The 10,951-nt window shown below is 38.9% G+C and overlaps 2 protein-coding genes across 2 annotated transcripts in view; one reads left to right on the top strand and one right to left on the bottom strand.

Moving 5' to 3' along the window:
• Window positions 1-10,951, bottom strand: part of LOC145452044 (ras-related protein Rab-18-like) — a 220,346-nt gene that overhangs the window by 35,045 nt on the left and 174,350 nt on the right. The gene's annotated exons all lie outside the window — the stretch shown is intronic.
• Window positions 6,064-10,951, top strand: part of LOC145452036 (uncharacterized) — a 31,407-nt gene continuing 26,519 nt past the window's right edge. The window contains exon 1 of the mRNA XM_080330249.1: window positions 6,064-10,554. Coding sequence (XP_080186375.1) covers window positions 10,490-10,554 — 65 coding nt within the window. The 5' untranslated portion in view covers window positions 6,064-10,489. The remainder of the gene's footprint in view (window positions 10,555-10,951) is intronic.

Below are 10,951 nucleotides of genomic sequence, written 5' to 3'. Positions count from 1 at the left end.
GTGCCGAATAATATACAACAGCTTTCTGGCATGTGATGGTCTCACGCATTGGTGCAGGCGCGCGAAGCAGAACTGTATTTGGCGTGGGTTGTTGTGTGTGGTATTCATGGTGTTTGTCGAATACTATGGTCATTTACACCAGGCCAATATTCTTCATTTTTAATCCATAGCTGCCGACTTGTAGCCCGGCCCACTTCTAGGCTTTTTATAAAACACCCCTCACACGAATCATACGACGATGAGGAGCCGAGATAAATCTCCAACAGTTAGGTAGGAATTCTGGAGTCGACCGCGGTCGGACTCGAACCCGTAACACATTGGTGTTGCAGCTGTGGATTATACTAATACGCTATCTAGTATCTAGCCACTATTGGCGTGGGTGTTGACCATTTATATGGCAATTTTTATCCATAGTTTTCTAACCTGGAGCGGTGCATATATAACTTTATAATCGTCAGACATAAGTACAATCAAGAACATAGCGTAGAAATCTAACAGTTTTCTGAAGGATTTGCACAGTGATGGAATCAGAACTGCATTGGGTGGGTTTCAAATATTGGAATTTTTCTTCCTGGGCTTCTAACCTGAGTCGGTGTCGAGGATCCATTTCTAGCGCAAAATTGGTATATTATGGAAATGTACCCCATGTTTCCAGCAATATATGAGGGGTACATTAGCCCTTTGAGGACGTTGGTATGCGTGATCAAGATCAGCCCTTTTTACAGCTCTATTACTATTCCGGCGTTACTACCAATTTGATTTATGTATGTATCGCATGAAATAAAACTTATAACGAGAGAATGAAGCAATAGAAGGTTTACGGATGGAAAGATTATAATAGCTTGCGGTCCGAACTTGTTTTAATGATGTTGAAGAAAACGATAATAGTTACATTGGTCCGTCATCCGAAATATTTGTTGGGTGCGTAATTTTGATGAATGCTGAAAAAATGCTCATTACGGTGGGCGTTGCTAGGATATTAAATGAGACGATTAGGTTCCTATAACTCTTGTCATTTTGAATAACGACCAGCCCATCATAGGCGTTAGTGTATACTAAGTCTGTTAACAGGAGCTGATAGATTTATTACATTGTATTATAGTTGCGAGCGTCGTTGGCAAAAGCAAAATTAATTTTCCGATGCTTTGATGTGGTTCAAAACTGTCTGTATTTTTTCAAAGAATTATTTCTTAATTAGCGATGAATGCCGGTGATAGAAATTAGGTTTGCTCGAAGTCACGCTGATTTATTTTAAAGTCGCTGTGTAGATATAGATACTGGTCCGGTTTCATCAATTCCAATTAGAAATTATATTTATTTCGTGATAAAATACAAGCTAGTACATCAGTAGTGTCAGTAGTGTATCATACCATTTTTTTAAAATTGTTTATTGCGATGAGATCCTGTTTTGCTTTCTGTATTTACTGACGGCATATACACTGAGGAATGTGCTGACAATGCCGAGAAGTATCCTGTAATCGCATACGAGAGTTGCTTGGTGCATCAAATCAAACGCCATTTTGTTATAACGGTGTGCAATTTGTCTTGGATTTGAAGCGTACTTGTAATAGATTTCATCTGGTAAAAGGTTGAAATTGGGGGATGCAGACAGAATTGTAAGGTATCTGCTGCTTACATATTTCCATTAAATGCTCAATTAATCCTGTATGGACGTGATTTCGTCACGTTTCTCTTTTGATAATCCAGGTATCCGAAAGCATTGTTCTGATAATCCAAAAATCAATTCGATGGTGATACCACAGTATTGTGCCTTTAAGTATTTAATGATCGTAAGGCGTCGACAGTTTGCTGAAGAATTTAAAGAAGTGCCATACATTAGTCGCTGTCGTAACAGGTGCACGACATATATAGTGGGTCACGAGTATAGAACTTTTAGTAATGATTTGCTACATATATCTAGTCCAGAGCGTGTGATAGTCGTTTGTGACGTTGTGTTATTGCAAGTCTGATGCTGTACAATTTTGTTTCCCTCCGTGTATAATTCATTTACATATGTATCGTTCGAGTCGGGTGCCAAAGTAGGCAAACTATTGCTAACAGTTTCAAGCTTTTACTGTCAGACCCCACCTGACCGGAGTCTGATCCCGCAACGCTTTGAGTATACTGATGCAGCTACATAGCGATTCCGATATAGAAGTTGCATATATAACCAAGATGTTTATGTGGATTCATCAACCGTAAGTCTTAGTTCATATTTTTCAATTCTAGATCATGATTTAAGGATGGTACGTCAAATAACAGAAATGACTCGAATGAGTAATGATAAATTGTCAGCAAATAAAACATAATTGAAGGGCAAAGGGTCAAGGAACGGCCAGCATGACCCAGCATGGATTGTAATATAATGGACTTCAGGTTTTTAATTGCCACCGACATTTGTGATGTCTATTTCATAATTCTGTTATCGGTAATAAGTTACGCAATATGTAATCTTTATTCGACGACAAGTATCGACACGATACGAGTATACTTTCTGCGCGGAATGTGCCATAATTCATTTATTTCAGTTTCTTACGGTCTAATCGTAAATTATGTTCACCTACATTATTTGCTCTTCGAAGACACATATGTCATTGCGATGTCGCGAGTTCTTGCAGCTATACTGGCGGTTCACCAATGAGCTTGCCGTGCCCATAGGCCACTTTCGTTTTGATTTTTATTCTAGCTAGATGATTATATCTTTGATTTGATTGCAAACATCCAGAGCAGTCGGTATATATAGTTTCTGTTTAGTGGCGACTCTCATCGAAGTTTACTTTGGTTGTAAGTGCTAATATGTTTGTTAGAAAAGTCGATAAACACATATAGTCGGCTAACTCACTAAATCCATATCCAACTATAATGAGGCTGAACAGAGCGTTTTTATCACGTTGCAGCATTCTTAATAGTAGCGGGGCCTACGATAACTTATCGTAGGCCCCGATAGTAGTATCAATATGTTTTTGATCGCAAACAGCGCGCTTCCATATCTTTCCAGCGCTCGGTCCAAATTCCAATCACCAATGTATTCGCGTACTTAAGTAATGGGAGTGAATAATTAGCCTATTGAACATTGTGGACAGTATTGCAAATTTATAGCAACATGTGATATAATTTTAAGTTAGAACCTTTTCCTTTAATATAATTCACAAGTTTGAATCCGGAATTATGGTCTTCAATGTAATCTAAATCCGACTATAGTCGATTTCCGTATAGGTCTATTTCGCTTTAACCTTAGATAGCTGCGGGAATAACAGCTCACAGTTGGAAAAGACTAAAATTCTACCGCTACTTTGTTTGAATGGGCCAGAAAAAGTATCGGTCCTCCTTCTTAGCATTATTCTAGTTTTGACGAAAAGGTTTGGGATCCACTGGTTTAAACGAATGTCCAAGAGACAATGCCACTGTAGCGTTGTCACTACAGTGGTGCTCTTTCATCCAGTCAAGCCCGTAGGGGTATATATTTTGTTCCTGGGTCGAGATAAAAACGTTGGTACATACCCCCCCCCCCCCGATAGTCGGACATTAGTTAAACTGAAATCACACCTTAAAAGGGCAAAATGTTTTGTCGCATGAGACTCATGGTGTGTCAGGACATTTTACGAGATATCTAAAAAATATTGTAACGTCAAATGATTATTTATACTACACTCTGGTTTAGCTAGAAGTATGAAATCAAGGTTGTTGCTGTTATTGTTTGTGGTAGTCATGATGCTTGTCGACTACTATGGTCATTTACACTAGGCCAATTTTCGCCATTCATTCAGTAGCTGCTGACTTGTAGCACAATTCTCACCGGTCCTTATATGAACCGTAAGTTAAATTCTACGTCGACATTCCAGACCATTGTAACCACCGAAATAGACAGAAGGTAAGATTGTAATGTGCCCGTGCTGTTCCTGATTTTCCCGACATTGCGAGGACATTTCATAGCTTAAACCAGTGTTTACCAAACGGGGGAGGGAGGGATCCCTACTATAGGGGGATTTTTGTATTTTGTGGAGGGGAATCTGATTTTAGGATTGCAAAGCCCTTTACAGGGGGTACACTTCGGGTCACCAAATTTTAAATTATGATTGCAGAATTGTAAATTATAAAAATATAGGTGTAAAAATGTTGGGAACCACTGTCTTAAACGCAACGTGACATCAACGTCCGGGAGTACGACTACCGTTTTACTGACATGTCAAATTTCACCATGCAAATGGAAAATGACTCAGATAAATTGTCAAATATATGTTCCGTTTGCGTCAGTGCTGCAAACGCGATTATAAATAAGTCTCATTCTCAATAAATAAATAAAAAATTAGCGGAAATGACAATAAGATTTCCTCGATCCATTTGTAATCTTAAGGCTGCTGTTCCCAATTTTTAGGTACAGGCCTCTTACAGAAAATATTTAAGCTCGCGGAATATGAGGTTTAAAGCATGGGTGTCGAACTCAAGTTGCGTCGTGGGCCAGGTTCGAAGTTTCAGGTATATCGCGGGCCGGACCATTCAAATGGTTTCAAAATAATACCTCCAAATCCATGCTCTTGTTTTTCACTTGAATACTCCATTATCAAGCCTAATAGGTAAATATAATAGTATATTACATTATATCACGGATCTGGCTCTATTCTAGCAACAACTTTCTTCGCACTCAACTGAAATTGGCAAAATACAATTAGCTAGTTGTATACAGTTATAAACCGCTAAAAGTGGCTCTAACGAAGACATATAAGTTGGCTATTTCTATTCTCTCTTTATTTTAGCCTTAATCTGACGTTAGCTTTGCGTGAGTGTTGTAAGGAATAATAATAATAATAATAACTGTAAACGCGGACGTTGGAATTTGGTCCTTTATTATTAAATCGCGATTGGGGTTTGTCTGGAGGCTTGGGACCTTTTGAGTCAGAATTGATACAGCAATGCGACGAATGTATCTATAGTTTAACATAGCAGTTTTTGCATTGTATCCATGTGAAATTATAAGTTGAAAGTTTGTATAAAATTCCGTCAATTTCTAAATTAATCACGGACCTCACGAAACCTTCTCACTAACCCCAATGGGTCCTTGTCCACGCGGTTGGGGACCACTGTCATGGGGGCAGCTGTTTGTAATTCAGACTTTAAATTTTTACAGCATTTAACCACATGAAACATGACATGTATAGTATTTTCGGTCCGGTCATTGAAGATCATGAAAAAGGGAAGTATCATATTTCGAGGGATAGCAGAGTTAAGTCTATGGCGGCCACCTTTTACAGTCAACATCGGCTATATGAATGCAGATGACGGTAGTTTGTTACAGTACACCTTTGTCCACAAGTCATGAGCCCACTAGAAGGAAGTACATCGAAACTGAATACTCGCAGGTACATACATAGCTAAGTTCGTGTCGGGTCAGCATTAAAATGGTAATAGAGGCATATAGTGAGAGTTATACAGTTACAGAAATGTGTAGCAAATGCTATACACAGAGTACGCCCACAGGCTGGAAACCTGCAGACTCATAATTCCTTTGCTCTTAAAAACTGTGATGGCTATATGAATGAATATAATCTTAGACGAATGGCAATGTTGGTCCACCGTATAGTTGTATACTTGTAGATATTATACCTCCATTGGGCCTGTCACGTCCCAATGGAAAGGATACCTCACTTTCTCTTATGATGAAATAAGCCTAACGTAACTTGTTCCGTCTTGCGAAGTCACCTTTCCAGGACAGGCCGACTTATTTTTGATTTTATGTCTTGGAATATTTGAAAGTTAAATGTACTTAGAATAACACATTATTGCTTATTTGGGCATATATGTATGTAAATATGACTTCTGCTAGAACCTGATTAACGACTATGGGACAGCACTAAATTTTGGGATTCATCAATCGAAATTGCTTGCTTATTTGCTAATGACAAATTTCCTAGTCAGAATAATTTCGGCGTAAGAAACCCGAACGCACACAAATAATATGAATATACTATTCAATTGTATATCGAAGTTGTGTAACTCCAAGAAGCTCTACAAATGAAAATATAACAATCTCTTCTTTTGTCAAGGCAATGTTGTGGAACGGCCAATCGAATCAATCAACATGGCAGCATTTTCAACCTTGACGTCGTGAATGATGAACATGTAACAAATGAATCAGAGAGTATTGTTACGCAAAAGCTAATACGGAGTCCCCCAACGGACGATCCATGTCCGCTAAACAAACGTGGCTGGCATTTGACACATTTCTCTCATCTCGCCGATTATTCAAGTGTGTTCTAGGTATGCTTCGTTGGATTTGATGAAGCTTCCATCAAACATGGTTTTAGACAGAAATATTTATGAAATGATAATCACTTCACAACAACTGTATGTTAATATGTGCAACGCTGATATTCGGGTTAGGAAGGTGCTGTAACGGCTTTACGTGTTCAATGAGCATGCAATAGGGATACTTCAACATCTTTCGATCCCTGGAATTTGACTCCGCCCACCGTGAGAAGCTCCGCGCATATAACTTCGACAGCACCAATACTCTGGTTATATTTTTTGTGGTGATTTCAGATGTTTACACTTTCTTTGATGATTCCTGACTGCCAAAACGTCATTTGTGTTTTGTGTGTAAAGGTGTGTTGCCCCGTTTGGTAATGTTGACCATTTGACACGGTCTTTTACCGTTAGCAAACAGAGACACTGCTGAAAACAATACGAGCTGTCCCTTTCGCAGTGAAAATTTATCACGACGCTGAATTCAACACAGAAAACCCGAATCACAGAAGCGGGTAATTCGCACACCGCCGCTCCCTATAGACGTACTATATACCATAAGTCACACCGCGTCAAGACTATAACTGTCCATAAGGGTAAATATCAGATGCATAGTGGTTATTATCGAAGAATACCTCAATATCACATATGAATCTCATTCGGTATGTGAGCGGTAGCCTACTTCTGGAAGTAAATCGATTTATCTCGCCACTCAATCAAATCAATGTAACTGAATATCCAGCAGGGTCTATCATCGCACCATTTTATTTCGCGCCAGCAAACAGAACTCGGTTCAGCGCAGAAACCCTATAGAAACCTCAAACTAGATTGAAGTATATATGGTGCTGCCTGATTCATTTGGCAAGACATCGCCTAGAACCTTCCACAACGTGTATGGAGAATTATCCAAAGGTTTGTTTCAAGAATGACAAGGCGTACGGGTATCAATCGATCACGTGACAAAGACGCCAGCGCCGGTCCGCCATTTTTGTTTGGGTACAGTAAATGGGTGGGTTGTTTGCTAAGATTTAGTGGGTCCATACGGCAGTGTTTCAAGCACCGTTAGCTTTCTGCATGTTAACGAGGCAGGACTATAATGTTTATGTGTTATTCGTGTCGAACGAAGGGCGGTGTAACAGGACATGGCAGTTGACTGGACGAGTGAAGTTGATAATTTATGTTGACATTCGGGCACTGTGGAATGATGTTAATAGCATAAATATCAGCTTTGGGCGGTCTACGTCCGTGCCTTGATGATACATTGAGCCGCGCAGTGACAGGAGCAAGTAAAGACAGAATATCTGTGTAGGTATGGAGCATTCTAATAAGACGATACTTTCCAGAGATGCTTTATAGACTGCCTAATCTACGAGTCCTGCTCATCGGTGTTGATTTCCAAATTGTCCACCATTTTCCTAATCGGGGACGGATCGAAATATGGCCGACAGCTACACAAATCGATTCACGCCTAATCCGTCGATGGGGTCTGCCTGATCCTTAACGCGATATTAGTTGGTCTGTTGGGATAGCTAATGTAATGCGTTGAAGAGCACCTCAAGAAATAACATTTATTTGCGTCTGCCACGCGAAATCAGTGTTTAACATTGAACTCCAAAGGCACATTAGACCGAACCTGTAAGTAGGTGCATCTTTTCACTCCAAATGTGAATTCACCAGTTCAAAAATGTATTTGTTTAAATTTTGAATATCTCAAGTTCATGATGGTTACTTGCAGTATTGGCAGATTCGTGTGACATTCATGTGATATGTAAACATATCAAATATAAATGATTGAATATTGAATATAAACGCTCCTACTATATAGTGTTGCAGTGCGATCAAAAGTATTATCGACTATTTCTTTCATTTCTTTTTGTAAAATTAGCGTTGGTGGGCATAGGCGAAGTCAGGATAGAAATATTTGTTGGGGAGAGAAAATTGTTTAACAACAGCGTGACGTCACGAGCCCCTTGATGTCCCAGTGTCTAAGTCGAAGAATTAGGGGAAAGATGCCTTACCCAGCGCATGGCAGGGTCAGCGCACGGTAACTTCACTATAGATTATATGCATAGTTATAATACCGATGAAATCCGCAACAAACAACCACAGACTACGGGAAAGCAAGAAAGTTGGGGCTAGGAAAGTTGGAAAGGGCTAGGAACCATATATTCGGACGCCCAATGACTATCCAATAATACTGCCACTATTGTTCCCCGGTAACTTTTGCAACTGCTATATCTAAATCGTAATAGCTTGACTGATTCCCGAGAAGCCTTTGCAGTTGCCCACAAACTGAGAACAGTGACTTTATGTGTATAAACAATAATTGTTGATTATTATTATCTATCTTCGAGTACTGTTTGTTTATTTTAAGGATTGAAGAATTGAAAACCACCAACATGTGATAGTCAAGTAAATATTTTCCTAATATCACCACGGATATGAACCGAATATATAACGCGGTGGTCACCAGCTGTATATAGCTAATTTGTGGTGCACGAAATATCTTACATTGCTTACACAAAACCAAAATAAATGAACTTAGTCCTGTGGGAGTGATATTGTTATCAATTTTCTGTATATTGAGTACGGATTGGAATGTACCTAGCACTACAGTGAAGAGCCAGCGGAGCATTAGGAAACATCATGATTTCACGAAGTGAAGTTTGGAATTATAAGTGTTGGCACAGGTGAAACTAAACAGTGGCGAATGAAGTCACTTTATTATACAGATGAGAGTAAACTATGAAAGGTTGTTTGGTCGATAAATCATTTCATCGATGAGTTGTTTTTTCCATACCTTGCCAGCCTTTAATGATAGATAAAATTGATAAGAACGAGGTTAATAACGTAGCAGACTGACAGGGAAAAGAATTGATTCATTTGGTATTTATTATAACCATCACGATCCATTGATATATGGTAAAGTCGAATGGAGTTTTTACCAAACAGTGATCAGCAACTTTAGACATTTAACATCATATAAATAAACGGATTTAGAATACATCATATTTCTGAGGCACATACAAACTACTCCCGCGCCCCAAATAGTCCGTACGGCATACTCAGCGTCAAAATCAGTATGACATATAGAGGTTGTACGCCATACTCCCCCGCTTCTTTGTCGGCATCACGTAATTGGAAAAATGAGACTAAATTCTCGCCTCATGGAAATGAAAGCAGTCTTCAATTTTATCCAGAAAAATAATCAAAATATCATACTTTTTTCTAAGTTAGTTTTCAACCAGTAATTTAGGATGCGTGGCGGTGACCTAAATCCCCAGACAGGAGACGTGTTCAGGAATCTGTTCTTTGCTATAGTTCCAATACAAGTTGCAACCAGTTGAGTTGATGGATCGGTACCGTTGCAAGATGAAGTAAAACTAAAAACATACAGGCGCATAATTTACGACCGCTATACCCTGTATAGTCTCTGGGTGCACGGCATGCGTATATATTTTATTCGGGCGGCTTAAAAGCTGCGAAACTACGCCGATGCGGCAAACGACTGATGTACAATAACTAATAATGACGCCAAAGTACTACAAAGAGATACAATTATGGATATATTTTGGGTTACAGAAACGTTTTAAATCGGTCGATGTAGAAATCTACTTGGCCATACCTACTCATGCTCTACAAAACATATCGCGAATGTCACCGTGAAGTACATACTTCGATAACAAAGTAGCTATCATCGAAGCAATATCACTAGAAATTGGTATGTATGAAGATGAAATCTTCGTTGGTAATGCATGTTAGTAGTGTTTCCTTATGAACCGTGCCTGCTTGGATTTATTTCAAATTATTTTCAAGAGTGTGCAAACTGTGCAATTGCGCATCGTATAGCAATGCCAATGATGAGCAAGGTCATCTACATATAGAGCAGCAGCATATTATTAAGCAATGGGTTCAGGGGGCGATGTAATATATTCAACAGAAAATAGACGAACTAGAATTTTCTCATTATGGCGATGGAAGTTTTAAAAGTATGATTAGTGGATTGAGACGATTTCAAATATTTTCCATAAAATCTAAGTTATTGATAGTATACACAATACTGCCTTATTATTAATTTTATATTTATGCCTCGGTCATTTATGCGTTACGTCGCTCACGTGTGAAATATTCTTCAGATTACTTTTAAATGAATATATAAATTTTATTTACTATCGAGTACGTAACCTGTGCAATGAGTTAAATAATCAACAACTTCCAAATTCGACACCGACAGCTAACTCGACGTAAAATGCAAACACAGACCGGTTCACCGAAAGGGCAACGGTCCAGCAATGGAATTATCTCATCGCCGAGGTGGGTATCCGATTTTGTTTACAAAATGAAATCAAGGGGCAGAAATTGATTGTTTCTTTTTATCAGCCAGAAGAAGGATTTTTGATCTCTGTAAGAAGTTTGTCACATGATATTCGATAGTACAAAACGTGTCTGTTACGTCTGAGTCGCGAGACTCCGTGAATATATAATATTTAGGTAACATGTCGCTCAGATTTCTCGTACACGTCAAAATGACGTAACTCAACGACGTTCAAATGCCCGATTCGGTCGACAAAACCACTTTACCATTCTGAACGTAAAAAGTGCACTTACTCGTCACATATGAAGAGTTGTTGGTGATAGTGTGTTATTGTTTTACTGCAAGCTTTTGAACTTGTAGTATGCAGTATCTTATATAACAGCCTGGAAAAAAATA

The sequence above is a fragment of the Botryllus schlosseri genome, chromosome 12 (assembly GCF_051294905.1).
Source record: "Botryllus schlosseri isolate E-star chromosome 12, Bs_hap1, whole genome shotgun sequence".
NCBI classification, from domain to species: Eukaryota; Metazoa; Chordata; class Ascidiacea; order Stolidobranchia; family Styelidae; genus Botryllus; species Botryllus schlosseri.
Note: the sequence above shows the minus strand (reverse complement) of the source record. Positions and strands in the feature narration are given on the sequence as shown.